This window comes from Ostrea edulis, chromosome 2, assembly GCF_947568905.1.
Source record: "Ostrea edulis chromosome 2, xbOstEdul1.1, whole genome shotgun sequence".
NCBI classification, from domain to species: Eukaryota; Metazoa; Mollusca; class Bivalvia; order Ostreida; family Ostreidae; genus Ostrea; species Ostrea edulis.
In genome coordinates, this window is record NC_079165.1 from 40349392 (window position 1) to 40374786 (window position 25395).

At 35.4% G+C, this 25395-nt stretch overlaps 2 protein-coding genes across 2 annotated transcripts in view; one reads left to right on the top strand and one right to left on the bottom strand.

Moving 5' to 3' along the window:
- Positions 1-7533, bottom strand: part of LOC125678823 (uncharacterized) — a 13376-nt gene extending 5843 nt beyond the window's left edge. The window contains exons 1-2 of the mRNA XM_048917525.2: positions 7352-7533; positions 3817-3896 (exon numbers count right to left, since the gene is read on the bottom strand). Of these exons, the coding sequence (XP_048773482.2) occupies positions 3817-3896; positions 7352-7450 (179 nt within the window). The 5' untranslated portion in view covers positions 7451-7533. The remainder of the gene's footprint in view (positions 1-3816; positions 3897-7351) is intronic.
- A 769-nt stretch (positions 7534-8302) lies between these two features.
- On the top strand, positions 8303-24180 carry LOC125678822 (WD repeat-containing protein 46-like). Its single transcript, XM_048917524.2, has 14 exons — positions 8303-8378; positions 11375-11790; positions 14212-14286; positions 14438-14550; positions 15184-15271; positions 15376-15542; positions 16514-16664; positions 17372-17507; positions 18229-18328; positions 18492-18645; positions 18927-19074; positions 22434-22528; positions 23067-23162; positions 23693-24180. The coding sequence occupies exons 2-14, from the start codon at positions 11410-11412 to the stop codon at positions 23921-23923; spliced, it is 1935 nt and encodes a 644-aa protein (XP_048773481.2). The 5' UTR covers positions 8303-8378; positions 11375-11409; the 3' UTR covers positions 23924-24180.
- Positions 24181-25395: the final 1215 nt, after the last annotated feature.

The window sequence follows — 25395 nt, forward strand, 5'->3', positions numbered from 1 at the left end:
AAACTATTGCTTAATACAGTAAATGCTATGTTTCTTCTTTTATTAACGTCAATGGAAGTACGTGTAAATACTTAAAATTGATACTATTATATAAAGTATTTACCATAGCAAATACTATGAAAAGAACTTTGGCCAATACTTTGATTCACTGCAGCGAATACTACTGTATTTAGATTTACCTGTACAAGCTTTATATAGTTAAATTCTGGCATTCCATCACTTTATCAATTTAAATGAAATTTCCCCATGTGATTTTTATGGCAAAGCATGAATACATTGATAAGAAACACATTGATAAGAAGAAAATCATTGATACATCCTACATGCAGCACAGAAACTTGTGCAATAAACTACTAACTTGCAAATTACATGAAAATTCAACTTCACCGTGTCAATATCGTACTAGGACCTAAACGATATATATACTCTACTACGTGTACTTGACATTGTTGAAAATATTTAATTTTCCAAAATATCATGAAAAGGAAGATCGACGTTCCGATTGCTCCGGAGATTGATGACGCAACCTTCATTTAAAGATCAAAAGTAGGGTACTATATGACCGTACCGGTGTGTGGGTAGAATGGGATGGGGTGCATTAAGGCACGAAACATTTAGACCAGATTGCATTCCCCGTTGAATTTGCTCTTTAAGGTCCACATCAAATTCAAGGGTGACTCTTAATTCTGAAGTTAAAGATCAAAGCTACAAATATTTCATATAAAAGATGTAGATAACGAACAGTGATCAATCTCATAACTCCTAAAAGCAATACAAAATAGAGAGATGGGCAAACAATGACCCCTGGATATACCAAAGGTGGGATCAGGTACCTAGGAGGAGTAAGCATCCCCTGTCGACCGGTCACACCCGCCATGAGCCCTATATCTTGATCAGGTAAACGGAGTTATCCGTAGTCAAAATCAGTGTGCCAATATTAGGCCTATATGTTACAGCTCTAGCAATATAAGACATTTATTGAAACATTTGCATGCTTGAATTTCAAGATTTAAAAATCTGTTTTACAACAATGTTTTATTACAACCTAAAGTATCAACAGTTTCTGTAAGAAACACATGCCTATGATCCACGTATTGTGGTCCTTTTATAAAGGACAGCAACTTCTTTGCCTATATTTTTGTGTAGCCTGCAAATCATATCAACTCAAACTGATGATCAATTGTGTATTTATCCGTCAACACACACTACAATTTGGTAACGGCGAGGTTATATGTATCCATTGTTAGCAAATTCATTCCTTGAATGATGATCATTGAAGATATGTAGTCCTTTCTGACCCCTTCACTATTTTACTTTAAATTGATGTTATAAGACCTTTTTAGTTAGTCAGCACTAAATGAATACGACTTTTGTCTTAAGAAATGGGTCTCATTCACTTGTCATTTGTATCAGAGTGACAATATGGACATGTTCACGGAATGTAATTATGCTTTACTCAAAAATGTCATTTCCCTAATTTATTTTGTTTGATCTCGTGCTGAAAATTCACATGGTGGCAAACAATTATATTTGTAATATATATGTAACAACATCGATAAATACCAGTTTTTAATTGCTAATTTTCCTTTCATTCTGGTTTACATTATAAGATATCACTGGGTTGAATGCTGTATGTTGCATACCATTTGTTAGACCATTCTTTACATACTTATTTTGACTACATATTGATCCGTTTACTTGAACAAGATATAAAGCTCACGGTGGTGTAACCAGTCAACAGGGAATGCTTCCTCCTAGGCACCTGACCCCACCTTCGGTATGTCCAGGGGTCCGTGTTTGCCCAACTCTTTTATTTTGTAATCCTTGTGAGAGTTATGAGATTGATCAATGTTCGTTATCTTCACCTTTCCTGTATATGTGAACTAATAGAACGGGAACTGTGAATGATATTTCGTTAACAAAATAATTTTGCCAGTTATGTTGGTGAAGTCCGCACATGGACATTTAAATACAGGTTTTCGTTGATGGCATATATGACATCATAATCATTTTATTGCATTCAAATTTTACATAAAGAAGAACGTGAAGTGGCATTCTTTCTTTTACTACCAAATGTACCTAGTTTAAAGATTTTAAATATTTTTCACATGAAGAAATGGTTACATTTTTCTGGAATCCATTGAAATAAAGGTTTATATATTTATGCCCCCCCCCCCCCCCCCCTCCTTCAAAGAAGAGGGGCATATTGGTTTGCACCTGTCGGTCGGTCGGTAGACCACATGTTGTCCGCTCGATATCTTGAGAACCATTCACTTGATGATAATGATATTTCATATAAGGGTTGGTTATGAGTAGAAGAGGACCCCTATTGTTTTAAAGGTCAAGGGTCAATCTACTCTGGACATAGGAATATAATGTCCGCTCAATATCTTGAGAACCCTTTGCTTGAAAGAAATCAAACTTGGCACACTGGGACATCCTAAGAAGTAGATGACTCCTATTGATTTTGAGGTCAAACGTCAAGGGTTAAATTGGGCATAGGAATATACTGACCATTCAATGTCTATAGAACCCTTTGCTTGACAGACATCAAACTTGGTACACCAGTACATCTTCAGAAGAAGTTTTTGAGGTCACATGATCAAAGGTCAAGGGTCAAACTGGACATAGGAATACATTGTCCGTTCAATATCTTGCGAACCATTTGCTTGACAGACATCAAACTTGGTACACCCGCGGTGGCCGAGAGGTTAGAGTGTTCGCCCCGCATGTGGAAGGCCCGGGGTTCGAATCCCGGCCGCGACACACCTAAGTCGTTAAAACAGGTAGTGACAGTTTCATCGCCAAACGCTCGGCATCAGGTGTGAATGTCACGGGTCCTCGGAGATGACCTTAAAAACGGATGACCCGTGTCACAGTAAGTGTGGCACACTAAAAAACCCTCACTGCTCAATGGCGTAAGCGCCGAGCATAGGCCTAAATTTGAAACCCTTCACCGGTCTTGGTGACGTCTCCATACGAGTGAAAGATTCTCGAGTGAGACGTTAAGCAAGATACAATCAATCAATCAAACTTGGTACACTGGTATGTCTTCAGGAGAGGATGACCCCTATTGATTTTGAGGTCGCGTGGTAAAAGGTCAAGAGTCAAATTGACCATAGGAATATACTGTCCGCTCAATATCTTGAGAACCCTTTGCTTGACAGATATCAAACTTGGTACACTGGTACATCTTCAGGAGAAGATGACTACTAATGATTTTGAGATCAAATGGTCAAAGGTCAAGGGTCAAACTGGACATAGGAATATACTGTCCGTTCAATATCTTGAGAACCCTTTGCTTGACAGACATCAAACTTGGTACACTGGTACATATTCAGGGGTTGATTACCCCTATCGATTTTTAGGTCACATAGTCAATCCACTCTTGATATAGGAAGATATTGTCTGCTCAATATTTTGAATTGATGATACTACTCTCAATTAAATGATGTGTGTATAACCCTTTTCAATTTTGCACCATGGGGGCATATGTTTTTACAAACATCTCTTGTTCTTACTTATTTTGTTCTTTATTTCATGGTACATGTAATTTTCAGACATTCTAGAATCATATATAATTAATCATCATATTCGAGTATATACATGTACAGAAAGATCTAAAGTAAATAAATCAAATGTCTGAGTACATGCGTATTCAAGTGCATTTGGAAAATACGTTTAACGATCCTATTAATTTTTTGATGAAGTCGAAGATCAATGAAATCTTGACTCTGTCGGTAACTTTAAAACTTGTAAATTATGAATAATGTCATTTTTTAAATAACTGCAACTTCGATCTAATTTGAATCCTACCTCTGCTCCAATTTCTTCACCTGAACCTTCTCCTGGTCTATCTTCTTCTGCATGTCTTCTTTTTCTCGTTTCTCTCTTGCCTGGTACAAGTATGGAGTTGTTGTTTATAAAAATATTTTAAACATAATCTATTGTCGTTCAAGACTTTCACATGTAATATACACGTATGGAAACTCATTCCAGCCACACGAGATTTTTTACCTTTATATATACTTTTACCTGCTCGACGAACTATTTACCAGTTTGAACATGTGATTTCAAATCATTCAATTCGTAATTACAAATTAACAAATCGAATCATTACAAATATGAAACTCGTAATCAAAAGTTATTTATATGTAATAAATTATTACAAATTGATAATCAATAATCACATATCAATAGGACACTACTGTGGAGTTAATAAACTGTATAGTACCATATTGTAATTGTGAAGAAAGAAATAAGGAAGGAATCTTGGCATACAAGGAAAATACTCAGCGAAAAAAATACGAAATGTTGTAAAATATATGATGGTGTGCTAGGTGAATATTTTTAGTAACACAGGACTGATACAAGGTGAAATACTGTCACTTATCCTATTCCACCTCTATCTTAAACTATTTTGAAATCAATCTTATATATAAAAAAAAATGTGCTAGCACTGACATTTAAGAATTCAATATATTTGTGAGTAATACATGCAGATGATATCATGGTAATTCCACTTGAAAGCCCAAAGGGTTTATCGCAAATGATACATGCTTTGAACTTATCATCCGACTTGAAGCCTTGTGGCAACATATTGGAAAAAAGTTTGTTGTGATAAAAAAAGGAGATAAATTTTAAGATAATGAAAAATGGCTTTCCAATTACTGGATGATAGAAAAGATGGGTGAATTAAATTATTATCTAGAAATTATTTTACAAATTAACTAAAATGAAAAATGTATGACCACACTGCATGTTTCTCCAAACAATGACAGAAAACTTTAGTCGCAATTTTGACACTAAAGAATCATGCATTTAACTTTTTGATAGTGAGAAAAAGATCAAATCTATTGGACCAATCCAAGAAAATCATTAACTTTATTTCAAAGCATTTTTTAATTTTTTTTTTATTAAAGGTAACAGCATAAACTCGTGAACAAATCTGTTATTCCCAATTCTTATAAAGACAGTCGAAGAGTTTGACCTTTCGTTCGTTTAACTTTCAAGAAACTATATTTAAAGGACAAGAAGTGAGATGAAAAATTAGAAAAGGTTCAGGTTGATACTCAGAATCCGTTTTGGGGCCCTGTCTTTCTTATTGAGTGAGACAAAAGAATCCAAACACAATAAAAGGATGGATCCAAGTGTTGTCACAATGGTGGGCAAAAACAATTATATTACTTGTTAATGGTCGCCATCTGTACAATACAGATCAGCGGACGGTATTGCCAGTAAACGAAATACGGTATATCAGATTCGGGATTTTTTTTAAATAACAAAAAGTATATAAATCTCTGTTAAAGTGTAAGACTGGCATCCAGAAACATATTTTGAAATTAGCATGCAACAGACAATGAATATAAATACAGAGAACTTAAGGTAACTCCATCCTCCTGTTACGTCATAGGATTTTGCAAAATCTGCAATTACATGTAATTACACTTTATGCATGATAGAAGTATGTATATCTTTTGTAGGAATTTTTACTTGCTATTCATATTCAAAAGTCCTGTGAATATTATTTCTAAATGCAGAGCACTTGGCAATGGCAGCTCCATGGCTCAAGTGGTGCTCGAACCCATAACCTCACGGTTACGAAGAGAACGTTTAAACAGCAAATCTATTGAAGGTGCGATTGGTCAAAATTTGAAAATGGAGGGTCTGTGGGTTCTTTAACATGCCAATTCATGTATAGGTTAATGTCATAACAATGTATGCAAAGGCTATCATATTTCTTACAATGTAAAGTGTCACATCGGAGGTAGAGGGAAAACATGTCATCTAACAATCAGACAACAGAGTAGTCATCGCCTACATTAAACAAGATAGACAATCAAAGGCAGTGATGTTTAGAAAGAAAATGGTGTCGACAGGGAACCATCTTCACGGGGCGATGAAACGTTGATGCGGAATAAGAAAGTCATCACTACAAAATCACCAGATCGTATATACACTGTACATCCAAACGTCTGATGTTCTTAATGTGTTCTTTTAGACCTCTTTTCACACATAACAACGCACAACTTCTCAAATACTACAGGTGGAAAAGTGTCTAAAGCTCAAAGATTCAATGCTCAAGAGGGAAAATTGATTATGTCTCTCTCCAATTTGTGCATCATATATCGAAAGTGGGGAAAAGATATGTCAGAGTGCGTGTGATAATGACACTAACATGGCAGAGACAAGCCAAATGTAGGATAGTACCATCTCCCCTTCTTTTGTAGCTCAGCGGTATAGAGCGTTCGCTTCGTAACTGGGAGGTCATGAATTCGAGTCCTTCTCGTGCCATGTGTCAAATCTAAAACGTAAACTTAAGTACTGACTGCTTAACATTTAAAATTGATTGATTGTTTGGATATTATTTAAACGTCCCGCTCGAGAATGTTTCACTCATATGGAGATGTCACCATTGCCGGTGAAATGCTGCAAAATTTAGGCACTATAAAGATTCCTCCCTGCTCAAAGGCCGTAAGCGCCGATCATAGGCCTAAAATTTGCAGCCCTTCACCGGCAATGGTGACGTCTTCATATGATTGAAAAATTCTCGAGTGGGACGTTAAACAACATACAGTCAACCAACCTACAGCTGACGTCTCTAATATTGGGACGTCAAACAAGAATAAACTGTAGTAATAAGGGCTACATGTATATAAAACGTGAACATCGGCCGGGAAAGATGAGTGGTTAGAGCACCTAGTATTGTGAGGGTCCTGAGTTCGATTCTCAGTCCAACCATAACTTTTCTCCTTTCCTATATCACAATTGGTGCCTTTTGCCACTTCTCAATTAACATGTAAAAATCCGGCCAGGTGTAAAAGAATATGGGTTTGTGTTAAGAGGGGAGGAATTAATGTAGTGGTTTGGGCTATATGGACCGTGGATATCGGCCTGGGTAGCTTAGTGGTTAGAGCACCTAAAAGGGGTCCTAATATAGCCTTAAACGCGCTCCTTTCCTGTTACATTTGGTGCCATTGACCAGCCCCTGAACTTCAGGTAAAGTCCTGTTAAGGACAGAAGGAATCTGGGTTGTGGTATTTTCGAGGGCGAAGACAAACCAACAGACTGATCAAGGCGGGAGGAAAATGTAGTAGTTAGGGTTATAAGGACCGTGCATGGATATCGGCCTCAGTGGTTAGAGCAATATTACAGGGGTCCCGAGTTCGATTCTAGCCATAGATTTTCTCCTCTCTTATTACAAAACAAAAGCAACTGTAGCTTATCTCTCACATATTCAACACACATGCATACGACCGGAAACACCATATATTCAATATTCTACTGTTGCAGTGTCTAACCTGTCATTAACCGTGACACAAGTTAATCGTACGTAAATATATTTACTTACCAGGATTTTTGTTATTATATCTGTTATTTTTGCCCCCTGGTCTTCTGTATTTATCAATGAGCGGTCAAAATCATTGAGAATTTGGCTGAGCGTCCCCATAATTCTACTTTCGATTTGTGGATTCTAAAACTGCTGGGAATGGTATTCTTATGCGACAGGATTACAAGTTGTCTTTCTTTACTGGGGTCAATAAATGGGATTTCCATCAAAATGATAAGATTGTATTTATTTAAAGGTATATGTAGGCCGAATAAATGCTAAGTGTTTATGAAATGTATATACCAATGGAGTTAAAACTTTTCTGGAAAATCTATGTACATGTAACTCTGATGAATTTGATAAACATTAATTTTTGTATGAATTGAATTCATTTTCTGAACAGACCACATATGTACGTAACCATTGGTAACACTGCACACAACAAAAAATTTAACGTGTTAGACTATATGTTAGAAGAAAGTTTATCGATATAGCATTACATGCATCCTCACAAGTCAAGGTTTTGTGATTACGTACTCTCCACACAACACAAAACCTTGACTTGTGAGGATGCATTATTATACATGCGGAGCAGCGCCGTCTTTGAATTAACCATTATTCAATGACACTAATTTAGAAGGTATGATCGAGGAATGCTTTCTATGGAGCCTTCATGTAAATGTATCTGCTACACACTTGATCCCTGCTCTGTCCCAATACTTTCTCAGAGACGTACACGCCTTCATCGATGAAGGCTTCTGTTCAAATATCCAGCTGAGCCATATGTACAAGTACATTGTACATAGAAGTGATAGTATAGTGTAGTATATAATATATATATATATTCATCAATTAAGATGGTGAGTGCCTATGATTACGACAATGGGTGTTAAAAATTTCTATAATATTAGCATATACATCTACATTGTACGAATATTTGTCGCTTTGTAATCAACGAACAACTTGACTTTTAATGTTCGTGCAGATGATACAACGTACGGTCTATCTACGACTTCGTTGTTTTGATTTTTCCAACACGTGTGAGATGGTAAATAAGCGAAAACTATGCCTATATGTCATTATTTTATAATGTTGCTTCATAGATATTTTGAAAATTTATTCAAATGAAAAGAGGAAGTTTAAATTAGACTAATAAGTGCTTAAATATGCATCTCAGTGTGACCGAATTTTCTCATAGAAGCTTGTCACCATACTCCCTCAAATCGAGATTATCTCGGCAAGTGTGCGAACATTACCCTTTAAGGGTAATTTAACGTCATCTTGATTTTATTTTGTGTAAATGAAAGTTATATCAAATTCAATGCTTTTTTTTCTTCTACAATTTAATATGAAAAAAACTCCATTAAAAATATATGATAATCCTAGCTGTATCTTGTTTACTGAATCCTCTCAATATTGTATCTACAAAAGAAATTTGTTCATATATCGGAGACTCTTTATACCTCAGAAACAAAGGAGTGTTACAATTATAATACCATGTAGCACAGTATATATGGTAATTTTATACTTTATGGCTAACAACTGTATGTGTAGTCCGAAATGTCTGACGTTTTCCTGACTTTTTTTATGATTTTGATATTTACCGTGCCAGGAAAATGTCAGAACCGGCGCCATTACGTAAACTGGAAATTTGCCGCCTCCAGCTGGATGCGGCATGCTCGGGCCGATTTTAAATACTTCCGAGCCGAAGTTAATGTTAAACTCATAATTAATCAATAAAACAATGCTTCTTGTACTTACTAATATCGATTAAAAGAAACTATCACTCCAAAATTAGAGAACAGAAGCATATAATTGTAGTCAACCAAATTTTCGCTGTCATTTGAGCGAACGAGTCACGTGACTCAAAACAGCTCGACAGTTTGTTAAAATGTTTTCATGAGACTGTTTATGTGATTAAAGAGCCCATAAAATCGATATTAGTATTAAGTACAAGAAGCATCATTTTATTGATTAATTATGAGTTTAACATTAAATTTGGCTCGGAAGTATTTAAAATTGGCCCAAGAATGCCACCTCCAGCTGGAGGCGGCGAATTTCCAGTTTACGTAATGGCGCCGGTTCTGACGTTTTCCGGGCACGGTAAATATCAAAATCATAAAAAGGTCTGGAAAACGTCAGATATTTCGGACTACTGTATGTGCTGTAGTGCGGCTGCCACTATTGAAAATTGGAATTTAAAGAAAATATGTAAAACAAAAAATCATAATTTCATCACAATGCAGTGTTTATGAGTGTAACACTTCAGTTTGTCTATTGATTTACACACCACCGTGGTGGCCTAGAGGTTAGAGCGTTCACCTCACATGCGGAAGGATGGGATTCGAATCCCGGCCGCGAAAGACCTTAGTCGTTAAAACAGGTAGTGACAGTTCCATCACCAAATGCTCGGCATCAGGTGTGAATGTCATGGGTCCTCAGAGATTACCTTAAAAATGGATGTCCCATGTCGCAGTAAGTGTGGCACGCTAAAGAACCCTCACTGCTCAATGGCCATAAGCACCGATCAAAGGCCTAAATTTTAAGCCCTTCACCAGTCTTGGTGACGTCTCCATATGAGTGAAAAATTCTCAAGAGAGACCTTAAGCAAGATGCAATCACTTGATACATGTGGAACATCCAGCATGGAAAAAGATTGCTGGTTTACAGACTGTACTTTATAGGAATTGGCACAATTCTCCCAAAGTGAAATATCCTGCTATAGCACGACCATTCTTTTTAGTGATAGTAAATTACTTCCTCCAGACAACAATTTTTATGCAATTTCAACAATTCTTGAAAATCCAAAGAAGTAGGAAAGGCAGGAAAATGTTTCATTCATCACTACTTACTGGGCACTTACTTTGTAATTATTGTGCCTGTTGTTATTTTTTTAATTATTATCATTTCTGTGCATATATTTTTGTGAAGAGGTCCATTGGTGCTAATTACAAAGATTCAACATTGTTTTCAGTGTTGTCAAATAATTCATCAATTGTTCTCACATTATACATCATGTCATCATGTACAAAACTAATCAATCCTTCATACAGGAGTAATGTATTACAATATCAGACTATATTTAAGCAATGAATTATTATTTATTGAAATATGTAGTCTCAAAACTGCAACGGTGTGTGCATACATTGTACAAATTAAATAACATGAATTGTAAAAATTTGTTTCCACTCACCATGCAGTTATGAGATTACATCTTTCAAAGGATGATAATTCATTGCTTATATTTACGTTTGTAAAACCTTTCAAATATATGCAATTTTTATCTACATTCAAAATCTCCCACCTAATCCTTTTGGTAATTAGTGATTAACAGAACAGCCATGGAATAGCATATATGATGTCATACCATAAAAGAAAAAAGTTTGCACAATGCTGAAAAAATTTAATTTTTGAAATGATTTTCAATTAAATATCATAAAGTTTAAAATGCCTTCAAATTATCAACAAAGTTGTACAATCTAAACTTTGAACAGTTCGTATCTTTTCAAATTTTATCTTATTGTAAACAGCATAGGTTATAATCACTTTAAGGTAATGAAACAGTGCCAGGCAGCCATTTTGTCACTTCCAAGAATTACTGAATAAAAAATGGTTTAAAAATCCCATATTTGGACTAATTTATTCTGCTTTTTTTTGTAATATTAGGTCTACGTAAAATCAACTTCACTAGGCATTGAACAAGGTGCATTTACATTGTCTGAGACAGGAATGGGCAACAAAGCTTTTTTTTTCATTCTGCATACACATGTATGTGGGGCTGTGATGCAGACACCATGCTCGAGTGTTCGTACCTCTAACAGGCATTAGTGAATCAGTCTTTACAGTTATTAGCAGATGTAATTAATACTCTCAAATGTTTTTCATTAAAGGACTAACAAGTAAACATATAACCAAAATGTTTAAACACATCTTGTGTCTTTGTACACATGTTCATGTATAGTTAGATCAAAGCCCACACAGATTCATTAAATGATTTCTGTATTCTGAATTTTGATTTAATTTGCTGTTTCCTTTTTATTACAGTGTTAACTCCATATTCATATGGTCAAGAATTACACATGGAAAATCTAAAATCACCGAGTGTTGGAAAGGAAGGAAGTGATAAGGAAAAAGCGAGACTCCAAAAATGTACAAAAAACACAGTCAGACCATGGCGAAAAAAAATTATCGAAAACTTTTGTGAGATGAAATATAGAAGTAAACAGAAAAAGGGGACTAAAAGAGGAGATGCAGTCGATAGTCCAAAACCAACAGATAAAACGGAAAAACAGGATAAAAAACAAGTAGATAAGGTGCAAAAAAAATTGAAAAGCAAAGTGCAGAGAGAAGGACCTCATAAAGATCTAAAAAGACTTAAACATGGACCAAAACAAAACATCTTCAAGGAAAAGAGAAATGTGAATAAGAAAGTTCCCAAACAACATCCTACATTGCAGAAGGTACATATATTTCACAAGTCCATCATCATACTTAAAGCAATCTACAGAAGGTACATATATTTCACAAGTCCATCATCATACTTAAAGCTATCTACAAAACATGGTTAGAAAATTTTGTACAGAGTGTTTCATAATACATGTACAATGGAGCCTCGTTAATCCGGACACTTTGGTTCCCAGCAAAATCATCCGGATAAATGAAGCGTCCAGATAACTGAATCGCATATTTTCTATCTTTACATAAGCAACCAATATGCCTACTTTATTGATGCGTAGTGAATTCAACACATTCTATCATTGGATTTACAATGTAACCATTTGCATTGATAATGTTAACATTTACATGTACATGCATTTCAAAGCACTAAAATTGAAATGTACGTGTGCAGTGTATTTGCCTTTGCTTACATGTACATTGTACATGTACATTGTGCATATATATTAGCACTACAAATAAATATACAAAACTGTGTACCGTATGCACTAAAACAAATAATTAAGCACTTTATATAATTATAAGTAAATAAATCATTAGTAACTAACATAATCATTTTATGATTTACACTTCAAATATTTCATCACACTTTACTTCTTAAAGAGGCTGGTAATTTCCATCTGTCACGATTCACGGGTTCGGTGGTCTGTTTAAGAATTTCGTGATTATCATGTCAGTTGACAACATTCTTTGACCAAAATTCCATCTGCCAGAGTTTATATCTCTTATTCTATAATCCCGTGGGGATACGGGTTAGAATAGGTCCTCAGTACCCCCTTGCTTGTCGTTAGAGGTGACTAAATGGGGCGGTCCTTCGGATGAGACCGCAAAAACCGAGGTTCCGTGTCACAGCAGGTGTGGCATGCTAAAAATCCCTCCCTGCTCAATGGCCATAAGCGCCGAGTATAGACCTAAATTTTGCAGCCCTTCACCGGCAGTGGTGACGTTTCCATATGAGTGAAATATTCTCGAGAGGGATGTTAAAGAATATTCAATTCAATTCTTATTCTATAATTACCCAAGACAATATCGGGAGAACAAAATCATTTAAGCTCATAATATCAAGACCTACTACTGCTTTGATCTAGCCACACGGTGCACCTATTATTTTTATGATGCGATAGTAACGGAACAAAACTTGGGTGAAACCAACATTACGGGTACATACAAAATTTAATTGTCATTTCTCTCACTTCTACCCAGAGTTTAAAAATTTGAAAGCAATAAAGCTCTACAACATCGTAACAAGAATCAGTCGTACACAGATACATAGGTACATTCTACATGCATGACATGCTAAACGTTAGAAACTTACTACATATGCATGTGCATGAACATACATGTATATTTCACGCTAATCAACAGTATAAAATTCAGAATCTAAAAGTATAGTCTACACTCTTTAGATTTGAATAAGCCGATAATCAATTTACGAATCAGTACAACTTATATGTGTAGCAGTTAAAAAAATTCGCATTACGGCATGATGTTTAATTGATTAATACTATTAGGCTATCAAGACTATAAAATAATATGCTACAGATTTATTTACAAAATTCAGCACTACACGCAACACAGATCTTATGTGCGCAAACTGGCAATACAATTTCTCGATGGGCACGTGCTATCTAACTGACATATCATCACACACCACCTAATTAAAGGGAGGTATTGACAGGGTACAGGTAATCGCTTCAGTTAGACTGTTTGGCTTGCTTTCTTTATAATTTACGCCTTCTTAAAATTGTCCGACACAGACCTTCCCTAAAAATTTACTGTCCAGATTAACGGTACAATATCCAATACATTTTAACGTTTTGCAGTAAAAAGATCCGGTATGCGAATTTCCGGATTAATGATGCTAAATAATGTATAAAAATTCCGTTCCCTAGAAAAATCGTCCGGAAGGTGAAGCGTCCATATTAATGGCGTCCGGATTACCGAGGCTCCACTGTATCTTCTACAATGGTAAACTAGCATAGGTACAGATAGCATGCTGCTCTATACACCCATTCAAAATTGAATATTTTATACTTCTAGATCCAAATCTAAGCCAATAGTTAGTAGATTTGTTTTATAGAACTCACAATTCTGGCAGTTAAAATGGTATACATGTATGATTCACAAAGTGTAATCTTCAGAAAATGCACTGAAATGATGATATTGTAAAACACTCTGCATTTGCATTGTCACCTCCTTGCAGCAAAGTTGGAGGGAATTTAATAACATGGTAGATGGGTAGTGGATGGGTTGGTGTGCGTAATGCTCATATAAATTACATTAGGTTTGATATGTCCATGTACAATGTATGGTGGAATGCTCCACTTTGTTATACAGTATTCTTTTTTTTGGATTGTGCATATGATACTATCAGACACATTAACATCTGACATTGTATTCATCTTAATTGTGTACTGTATGTACAGGATGAATTTCCTGGGGAAGCACCTGTGTCCAAAAAGTTAATGTCGAAATATCGGAGAGGAAAACAACTGCAGATGGTAAGTTAGCACTTTTGAGACTTACAATCCATGTAATCGTTGTATCAAACCTGATATCTTAAAGCGGAGCAAAGCTTTGTGTTTATGGGATTGGAAAATTCACGGTATAGAGCATTATTTTAACTGAAGTAAAAGTTTTCTCTGTTTATAGAAAGCAACACGGACACGGCATGGAGCGGTGAAACTTATTCAGAATGAGAAGCGGGTAGAAATGGCAGTAAAACAGGCAGCGCGATCCGAACGACTGTTACAGGAGCAGTCCGGGTAAGTGATAAGATCAGGCAGCGCGATCCGAACAACTGTTACAGGAGCAGTCCGGGTAAGTAACGACTGTTACAGGAGCAGTCCGGGTAAGTAACGACTGTTACAGGAGCAGTCCGGGTAAGTAACGACTGTTGCAGAAGCAGTCCGGGTAAGTAAAGACTGTTACAGGAGCAGTCTGGGTAAGTGATAAGATTTAATGTTTCTAATTGTTCTGTGTGTGAGTTGTCATGAGATCTGATACCTGTAACAGTGAGTACTTTTCTATAAATTTAAACCGACATCCATGGATACTCATACACTAGAGGCTGAGGATACTGGGATCAGTGGAGTGCTGGATATCTAATGTTTTATCATCACTTTGAATTTTTTTATCATGCACCACCAGGTTTGGGCTAAAATAGGAGGAGGAGAGCATTGTAGCCCTCTTGATTGTGTATAGAACCTTGTCTCTGATGAGATCAATTGTTTTAGCAAGAAAAGTGCACTGACTTACAAATGTACTGTGATCTCATTGATATCGGGTGACAGTGATGCACTAAATGACTGATATAAGATAAATGCATATGTTGTGTGAGTTGTCATGGATTCTACATGGGCATTGTATTGTGTATAATTTGCCATTTTTTCTCTCAGTTTTCTGATACCAGACGATGGAGAAAGCACCACAAATGTCACCCAGACAGACATTGTTCAAGAAGCAGATATCACCACAGCTCAAAAAGTGAGTAGTGCACACATGTGGATCAGTGTCAAGTTCTATAAAACACAGACACATATGTGTATAGCAATTTCAACTATTAAAGCATTTCTGGTTTTAACTTTTAGCATTTCAACCTTGACCTACCACACTTTGGGCCGTACAAGTTGCAGTACACCAGGAATGGGAAGTTCCTTTTAATTTCAGGGAGTAAAGGTCATGTTGCAGCCATGGATTGGCTGACTAAGCGACTACTGTGTGAAATTAATGTCATGGAAACCGTTAGAGACATTAGGTAACATGTTTTTTTAACCATATATTTTTAATGCTCAAGATTCTGTTTGAATTATCATATTAAAAACTTGTATCATTTAGGCTGAATGCATTGTTATAGTGAAGATGTTGATGTGAGAATAAACATGTTTTTTATTTGAATTCTCTATGTATCACAATGTACCTGAATTCAACAAGTAAATGGTATGGGCAGTATATTTTATGATGTACAGTCCTTGAATAACATAAAAAATGGTAAAATGAATTATGTACGAAATGTAAATGATTTATCCTATAATCATAATGTTTTAGAATTATGTTCTTTAAAGAAGGATTTAAATACCGTATAGAGGGATTTTTTTGTGGGGTGATAAATGTGGCTTATTTTAGCGGTTACATAGCTTTCCACTAAAATTTCACTCGCCAAATATGCACTCAAATGAGACTTTATTATTTTCAAGGGAGAAAACTCTTCCTTGTCCGCCAAAATTTATTCCGCTAAAATTATTAGCATATCTTTGAGCAATGAAATTGCCAAATTTTAGACCCGCAGAAAAAAACCCACTATACAGTACAAGGATTTACAAGTATTCTAGTACACATGCAATTTTGAAATTACTGTGCACTCGACTGTCCGAGACGCATACATTTTGCCATGGGTGAACATTTCTTTGTATAGACGTCCAATTAGACATGTAAAAATTTCCGTTAATTAAAGATCTAGATATTTCCAATAATGAAGTTGTTACAAACTAAAGGGGCTTTATAGAATTATATATGATTGAGATCAAAGTCATGGGAACTGAGTCCTAGTCACATAATCATTTTAATTGGAAGATGGATAGCAATAAAGATAATTTCAAAAATGGCAGTTATTTTCTCAGGGCTAGCAGGTCTTTGGCAGAGCTTACTGTTTTCACAAGCAATCAGCCCTGCAGGTCTCGCTAATTTTACAGTGAGTTTCAAACCCTGACACATGTCATTAATTTACAGGTGGCTTCACCAAGAAACTATGTATGCTGTTGCCCAGAAACAGTGGACGTACATCTACGACAACCAGGGGATAGAACTGCACTGTCTGAAACAGCTGCATGAGGTGTTAAGGCTGGAGTTTCTACCCTATCATTTCCTCCTGGCCAGTGCTGTAAGATTCAAAATTTTGAACATGTGGCAACATTCAATATTTTGTTTATTTCTAAAGAATAAATATTTCAAATGCTTTTCCATTATGAAGTTAAGATCTTAAAAGAATTTATTGATGTGCTAATGTTTTGCTAAAACCTCACTTTTAATGTAAAGTCACTTTTTTAGAAGGGACATGTATTGTAAAAAAAAAAAGTGAGACTGACATCTCAAGTGAGCTTGTATAAATGGTGTGGCATCAGAACCTGAGGAATGCTTTAAACAACAGATGTTTTAAGACTGACTATTACATATGTATGCTCATATTTTCGTGCTCACTCACATTCATATCAAATGATTAGATTTTACCTATATACAGTATCTTTTGAAATTTTCTAAAAGTCAGGTACATGTATTTTGAAATATATTTTATGGACCCTGTATCAAGAAAACAAGTGATGAAGAAAGAGATTATTACATCATACGGTTAAACTTGAAAATGAAGAATTGTTTATTTTTAAGCATCCCAAAATGATGAAATTGTTTGCAGTGAAAATGTGTATTATTTAAGTCTTCCTAATTGGGGGGGTGGGGGGGGGGGGGGTGTAGTATGTGCCTGTCATTAGGCCATTTTAGATATTTTTGGGTAGACATTATAGGATTGGTACTCATTTCACAAAAATAATTGCTAGTCACAGTCTGTCCAACTTAACTAGTTTAATATTTCAGAATGCTAATGGCTACCTGTACTGGTTAGATGTCTCAGTGGGTCAGAAAGTGGCTAGCCACAGTACTGGACTAGGCAGACTGGACGTCATGTGTCAGAATCCCTACAATGCCGTCATTTGTTTAGGACACACAGGAGGTATGTATAATACCATGCAGGGAAATAGAATATTCTAGATTCCTTAGTTTATGTGAGTGCTTAGTAAGGCAAAATGACTTGTAGACGTGAAATTGCGAGAACATGAATTCGTGAGTGGTTTGTTGATCATGAGTTTTTATGTGTATTTCCGCAATATGAAAATAAAAGCGAGACAGTAATTTTATTTTGTGAAGATAAACAGAAGGATGGTGAAAGAGAGAGAGAGAAAGTAATATGATATCATTTGATACAAGTATGGTGAAATCAATCATAACTAGGTTGTGTTGATATAAAAGAGCAAGATCAAAATTTAAAGGCTTTCTCTCTTCCTACTCCTCTTTCCTCTATCTCTCTCTTGCTTTAATGTATGTTTGTGTATGCATTTGTACACTTATTTGTGACATAATCTCAATAAATTTGTCATCTTTCAAAAAAAAACAAATTATTTCGTGAATGGTGTTTCTCCTGCAATTATATGTGATAATAAATTCCAGTTGTATATTTAGAAATCTACACTATTAGTTTATCATGACATATATATTGAGTCGCTAAAAGATTTCAAAACATTTATTTGAAAAGTTTTCGTTGTCAACATTGCAACTGAAGAATGGAAAATATGATAAAACCAAAGGAAAACATCATATTGAAAGAGTTTTAAGTTTATTTATGATCGAGGTTATAAGAAATTCCATAATTTTTCATTGATTCCTCATTCATGCAGGAAGTGTTACCATGTGGTCGCCAAATGTAAATGAGCCTCTTGTCAAGATGCTTTGTCATGGTGCTGCTGTTAGGTCCATAGCTATAGATGCCAGTGGAAAGTGAGTGCTCATGAAATACTCAGTTAACGTTTCATTTTAACTCTCTGTTTTTCATCATTCAAAAAGTTTAACTTGTACATGAACTGGCAATACATAGACTGGCAAGCTTACAACGTCTGTTTGCATGTAACGACTTTCTTTTTCCATGACTTTTCTGTTCCAGTTATATGGCTACATCTGGAGTAGACAGGAAGATGAAGATATGGGACATTCGGAAATTCCAGATGCTTCACTCGTACCATATCGGTTGTGGTGCTGGGAATATGGTGTTCAGTCAAAAAGGTTTGCTGGCCCTGGGTAAAGGAAATATTGTAGAGGTAGGGAGAATGTTTGCTTTGTGTGTGATACTTCACTACATTATGATGTAAAGTTAATGTGCCTCAATGTCATATGTATGGGAAGACCTGGTAGGCAGGGTCATTTTATTTTATAGGAAAATTAAGTCTTGTGTTTTGTATGAGTTCTCTGAGAAAAATAAAGCATCAAGAAAGACAATTTCAGAATATGAATAGCTTTCATTAAGACTCATTTTGCTACCCTGTATTTATTGTATATCGGTAATGAATGACCAAATGAATTATTTACTGATTTTCATAAGGTGTACCAAGACCCATGTAGACAGCAAGTTACTTCCCCTTACATGATCCAGAAGATGAGGACGACGATCAATAATGTCCAGTTCTGTCCGTACGAAGATGTCCTTGGAGTGGGGCACGGAGATGGATTCACAAGTCTAATTATCCCAGGTATGCTAGGCCATCAAACATGATCATTCAGAGGGCTGTCTGGAATTTTTCATTGCTGATATTTTCAAAAATATACAACTGTTGATTTTATTAATGATAACCTCATTGTGCATGTGTTTGTTTCTACATCATTTGAAGACATGGAAAAATTATGTGTTACAGAGACAAAAAAGTTCACTCTGTAGATTTCATTTAGGGACAAGATCAAAAGTTCCATGTCAGACAAAAAGCTAACTTCACATAGTTTTCATCAAGAACCCCCCCCCCCCCCCCCCCCCCCCCCTTAAAACTAGACATGATGAATGTTGATCCAAATCGATTATAAAGTACAAATACTGATAACACTCTATACCTTTTCTACTGTTTATTTATAAATGGTTACATTTTCATCGTTTTTGTCTTTGATATCTTTATCATCTGTAATGATAGCCATTTCCTCATGAATCTGATGCAGTTGTAAGCAATGCACATATGAATACAGATAAATACAATGTATAGTATGTCTATTTTAAGAACTGTGAATTATGACAAAAATGAAAGTAGAATGTAAATATGAATAAACTTCACCGTTCAAAACACATGAGACTGTGAACAGCAATTCTTCACGCCCGCATGCTGTTTTTTCATGAAGCGCTAACACATTTCATGAAGTACATGTATTAAGCTGTGAACTGCAATGCTTCACGCCCGCATGCTGTTTTTTCATGAAGCGCTAACACATTTCATGAAGTACATGTATTAAGCTGGTGTGAAGCATTGCAGTTCATACCCTCATGTGTTTTCAAAAATGAAATTTGTTTCTTAAATGAAAATTTACATGTGCGTGTAGTCTTTAAATGTCACTTTAACGTACATTGATGAAGTAAATTTGTTTCAAAAGAAAAATTGTATAATTGATTTCAGATGACAGAAATCTAGAGGGATTTTGATCCTTTCTCCCCTAACTACTTGAATTTAGATTTTTAATCAACATCGATCTTTCATCTCGACCCTTACAAACCTACCATGTAATATGTTTTCAATTGCACAGATTTTTGACACCATTATGAAGTGATATATTAATCAGGTTGATATCATTGGTTCTTATCCTGATGGGATCAAATTTTTAATTTATTGACTGACAACACTTCTCTGAAAACATATGACAAATTTTCTTTAAATTTGGAATGGCATCTTTGGGGTAAAGAAAACTAAGATAGTGAATTTCTTGGTCACTGCACCTCGGGGGCCCCGAGGAGTAAGGACAAAACTGTAATACATGTAAACGAGAACTATACGCTTAATTCAATTAAATATTTTCAAAATGTGTAAATAATTAAAACAGCAAAGAACAAGAAAACAACAGAATTTTATTTATTTTTAATTTGAAATGTTGTTTATCCTGATGTAATTGTAACAGGAAGCCAAGCACGGAAGCATTTGTCCTATTCTGATTAAATGACACTCTGTACTCTGATGTTTTAAGACAGACATGAATTTACTTTGTATTGTGAAAAAAGATAATAACTTTAAATCAAAAGAATATGCAAGAGTCAGTGAAAAATATTAATGTTAAGTATCATACAATGTAGCTTCCTTTCCAGGTAATAGATTTAGAATTAAAAGAAAATAAATCCTTTTATTCAAAAAACACTTTTGAATTACTGTTTCATATGCTGTAAAAAAGAAAATTTTCCATTGTCTCTTATTCTGGATTATACTCCTATACTTCGTTCAGTACATTCCATGGTGATTTCCTTTAAGTACATTACATAGTAATTTGTACATTACATAGTAATTTGTACATCACATAGTTATTTCCTTTAAGTATATGTTAATTTCTGTACAAGCTAGATACCTGTAGATGATTGCTGTATACAGTGAACTCTCGATAAACGGCCACCCTTTGTTCTTTTGAATTTATGGCGTTATAACGAATTTGGCGATGAATTGAATTTCTGCCATTTTGGGGAGAAAGAGTTACTTTTCTTGTATATGCAAGAGTTATCTTTCCTTTACGTACAAACTTAATAAAAAATATCACGTAATTATTTTTCCAAATTTTCTAGCATGATTAAAATAGTTTTATCAATAATAAGGCTTCATTTCAAAACAATACACATACAAGACGCATATACACAGTATGTTTCAAGTTACATGTACAATATTTATAAACCAGTGTCGGTATTTAGCGCAATGCATGGGTGTTTCCTGGTAGGCGAGCCGTCATTAACTGGACGAAGATCAACGAGTATTTCAACATTGTCCTCCTTTTTATGGACTTTTACCTTAAAACAGTAGAATAATTGAAGATTTCCTGTTGTGTACATTTCGGATAGTTTCCGTGGTGTGCAATAATTTGCTTATTTTCTTAGAAATTAAACAGAAACCTCTTTTGTGGCAAAGCCATAGCTAAAGTGAAATATTTTTCGATGGGGTAAAAACAACAAAACTACGGTTCATATTAAGTAATTATCTTGTTTATTTAAGACTGGGTTCCTTCTGCCCAGGTGTACGCCGGAGATCGATATTGACCAATTCCCCTCATCACTGATCACGTGCACCCATGGCGGTTTTTCGAGATAATTAATACTTTGATGTAGACTTTTGTCCTAAAAATACCGTGGCAAATGGCAAAAGCGAATTTGGCGTTTTAACGAGAATTTTAAGTAATAGGAAAAATGTTCTTAGAGAAATGCAGCGTTATAATAAAAATGGCGATGAATTGAGTGGCGATAATTCAAGAAATTTACAAAATCTAGAGGTTGTTGAATATTCAAACAAACACGCTGTGATAGTCAGGTATTTTCTAATTGGTCTATATTGTACCCAAGCTGCAAGAAGCACTTTCAAGGGGACCCTCTTAAAATGGCTAAAACAATTAGGGATGGAGAATTATAGTCATTTATCACTTAAGACAGGGAGTCGCTTAATAGAGGTCACATTATATCCATGTAGGAATTAATGCTTGTTAGATTACATACACATCCACGTATGATAGAGTCGCTTGATCTAGGGATTACAATTCTATAAAGTAATCTGGACTACAGTGTATTTGTATGTTGAACCTGGAGATGTTTTATGTAGGTAAAAACCTTTTTATTGTTCACAAATTTACAAGTTTCAAATTGCAATTTGTTTTCATTAGAACAAATGGATTCATTCTGTAATTCATTAAGAAAGTTTGGCAAGACCAACTTAATGAAAATTTTATTTCTATATTAGCAGGTCTATGTTTATTTTCTTTGTATGTGTACCTAATGCATACCACCTTTGGCAAAAACTTGAAAGATTTGATCGATTGTTTGATTTGTTATTGACAAAATGCCCCAAGAGGTTTAAAACCAGATTTAATTTAGCTTTTTGTTGGCTTATTGTAGGTGCTGGTGAGGCTAACTTTGATGCAATGGAATCAAATCCTTACCAAACCAAGAAACAGAGGAGAGAAGCTGAGGTCCAAATGTTGCTGGATAAGGTCAGTCTAAAACTTGTGTGTAAAATTTACCAGAGTCTAGCTGTTGCTGGATAAGGTCAGTCTGAAACTTACATGTAAAACTTACCAGAGTCTAGATGTTGCTGGATAAGGTCAGTCTGAAACTTACATGTAAAACTTACCAGAGTCTAGATGTTGCTGGATAAGGTCAGTCTGAAACTTACAAGTAAAACTTACCAGAGCCTAGATGTTGCTGAATAAGGTCAGTCTAAAACTTACATGTAAAACTTACCAGAATCTAGAGAGAAGCTGAGGTCCAAATGTTGCTGGATAAGGTCAGTCTCAAACTTATATGTAAAACTTACCAGAGCCTAGATGGAAAAAGTCGAAAACTAGAAAGAGTTCAGTTGAATAAAGCCTATACAGAACTTGCCTGACTTCTCCTGAAGGTGACCTCCTGTATAAAGGAAGATGTCAGAATTTATGACCTGTAAAGCCAGAATTCTGTAGAGTTTGAATAATTGATTTGTTATGCTTAACTTGGTATACAAGGATAAAATGAATATGGTTTTTAATTTAGATTCCATCGGAAATGATTCATCTAGACACCAAACAGATCAGCAAAGTGGACATGAAGACGTTCGCAGAGAAAGTGGAGGAAAACAACAAGATACATGTAAGTGTTACAGCAGAAGAACTGCATGTGTTTAGTGACCTTGCACTTGACAAAGTGACCTTGACTTCAATGCTCTTGTACCACCAGGTGGTACAGATGTAAATGCACCATGCTTGGCAACTGTGCTATACTAGGAGACGCATTTGCTGCTATCTAACATATTAACATTCTGTTTGCAATATGTATACCCTTTATATTTAAAATTCTGTGCAACAAATGCAGAATCCATATTCATCTGAGTCCGTCACACATTTATAAACTATATTCATGTAATGTACACGTTGATATAAAAGTGAGAGTGGTGTTGATATTGAATAAGGACTACTTCTATAAGAGTGAATGTATCCATAGTTCATGGTAATGGCTGCTCCCTGTAAACAGAAATTCTAACACTGTAATCCCAGCCTAGTAGCTAACTGGTACTCATCCCAGTCCTGGAAATAATTGTGAAATTAATGGAGACTACATGTACCCTGTGTAGGCATTTTAGAGAAATGATATCTCACTGGTTGAAATTTTTTACCTTTTAGTTCAAGAAGCCGATGTCAATATCCTATGAACCTAAGCACAAAATGAAAGGCAGTGGTAGTGGAAGAAAGAAAGAACAGAGGAAGAGGGGGGTGATAGAAGAACACCGAAAACAGACAATAAAAGACATCGTCAGAGACAAGCAGCAGGAGCATGGGAAGGCAAAGGGAGACGAGTCAGGGATTTCTAAGTCTAAAGGTGTGCTGGACAGGTTCAAAAAGACAGAATCATGACAATACAATGAATTAAAATTCTGTCCAATGGCTGCTAGGTACCATTATATGCATCATGCCAATAAATTGAAGTGAAGGCTGATGTACATTGTTTGTAATCACGGAGGCGGAGATATCTGTTATCAGCCTTGAGATTTCCATACGTTTCCATACTTGGTAGTGAGTAATCTGCCATTTTATGTAGTTGTCATCTCTCGCATATCTGTATTTGCCCTAACATCCATCAATTTAAGGATTAAAGATATGATATATTGAAATTTTTATCTCTATTTGCTATAATTATTATAGAAATACCCTGATGTCTGAAAAAAAATATGGAACAGTCGGAGGTGGTCCTTGAGAATGAGAGACTGGATCTATTTATTGATTTTTATCTGATTTTGTAGTCTGTTAGGTGAGAAAACCTAGATTTTAGAGAATCATGTGGATTTGAGGGAATTTTTTTCAAATGGGTTTTTGTAAACAACATCAAAGGCTGACAGAATTACGTATATCATAAGCAAAAAACTCTTGATATTATTCTTGTATTCAGTTGATCTTTGAGTTGTTACATGTAGGTCCCACAATAGGCAGGTGCCCAAGAGTCATCAGCCTGGGCGTGCATCTGTGCAAATCTTCCTAGACTTGTTTTGCTATCGCTGTAGCTATTGAATTGAAAATTTATACATGATCTTATATTAATGGGTCACCACTACAGATTAAGTTTGAGATTTGTTAACTTATTTTTGAAAAAGTTGCGGACCTTGAACTTAGCAAATGTCAGTGATTTGACAGTTTTCTACACTTTATTGACTATCCCTGAAGCTATTGAAAATTTATAGATGAACTTATTTCAATGGGATACAGATGTTTTGAGTTTGGGCTTTCTTGACCTCTTCACGGTTTAGCACCGGTCTACATGCATTATACCGCCCTCCGAGTTCTCTACGATCCGAAAATTCAAATTCGTATGGAGATTGGTGCTTCATGTTAACATGACGAAAACTATGCAGAAAAAAAAACATCTGTGAGGAAAAATTAATTTATGATTTTTTGTTGAAGAGTTGGTCAACGTGATATTTAAAAAAAGTATTGGACTCTGTTTATAATTAATCAATACACAGCTATACAGCAAGTCCCTTGTCAATATCTCAAAGTATGACGGAAACGCACAACAATATGACGAAAGTCAACTGGCTCTAGAGCTGCTTGTCAGAGTTCAACACTGCAAGTTCTATATCATACAACTGCAAAGAACAGCAACAAAAGTGTGGTAAGTAAAGTGGTACAGACATACCGCGCAGACGAGGAGGAATTCACACACAGTATCCACTGGTTTCGCTGGTACATACCAGGACTGTTCGATATGTAATATTTATTCTACCACAGCGCGATAACGCTTTGCACGATTTCGTGGATGATGATACTCTTGAATAGCTCTATTCAATACCTTTCCAACGGTATAAACACGAGCCTTCAGCTCCACAGAGTTT

What these genes read in the sequence shown, in the direction of transcription:
- LOC125678822 (XM_048917524.2), top strand. Translation starts at nt 11,410, where the DNA reads ATGGAAAATCTAAAATCACCGAGTGTTGGAAAGGAAGGAAGTGATAAG. An exon ending in AACATCCTACATTGCAGAAG is followed by an intron (nt 11,791 to 14,211) that starts GTACATATATTT and finishes CTGTATGTACAG; the next exon opens with GATGAATTTCCTGGGGAAGC. An exon ending in CACAAGTCTAATTATCCCAG is followed by an intron (nt 19,075 to 22,433) that starts GTATGCTAGGCC and finishes GGCTTATTGTAG; the next exon opens with GTGCTGGTGAGGCTAACTTT.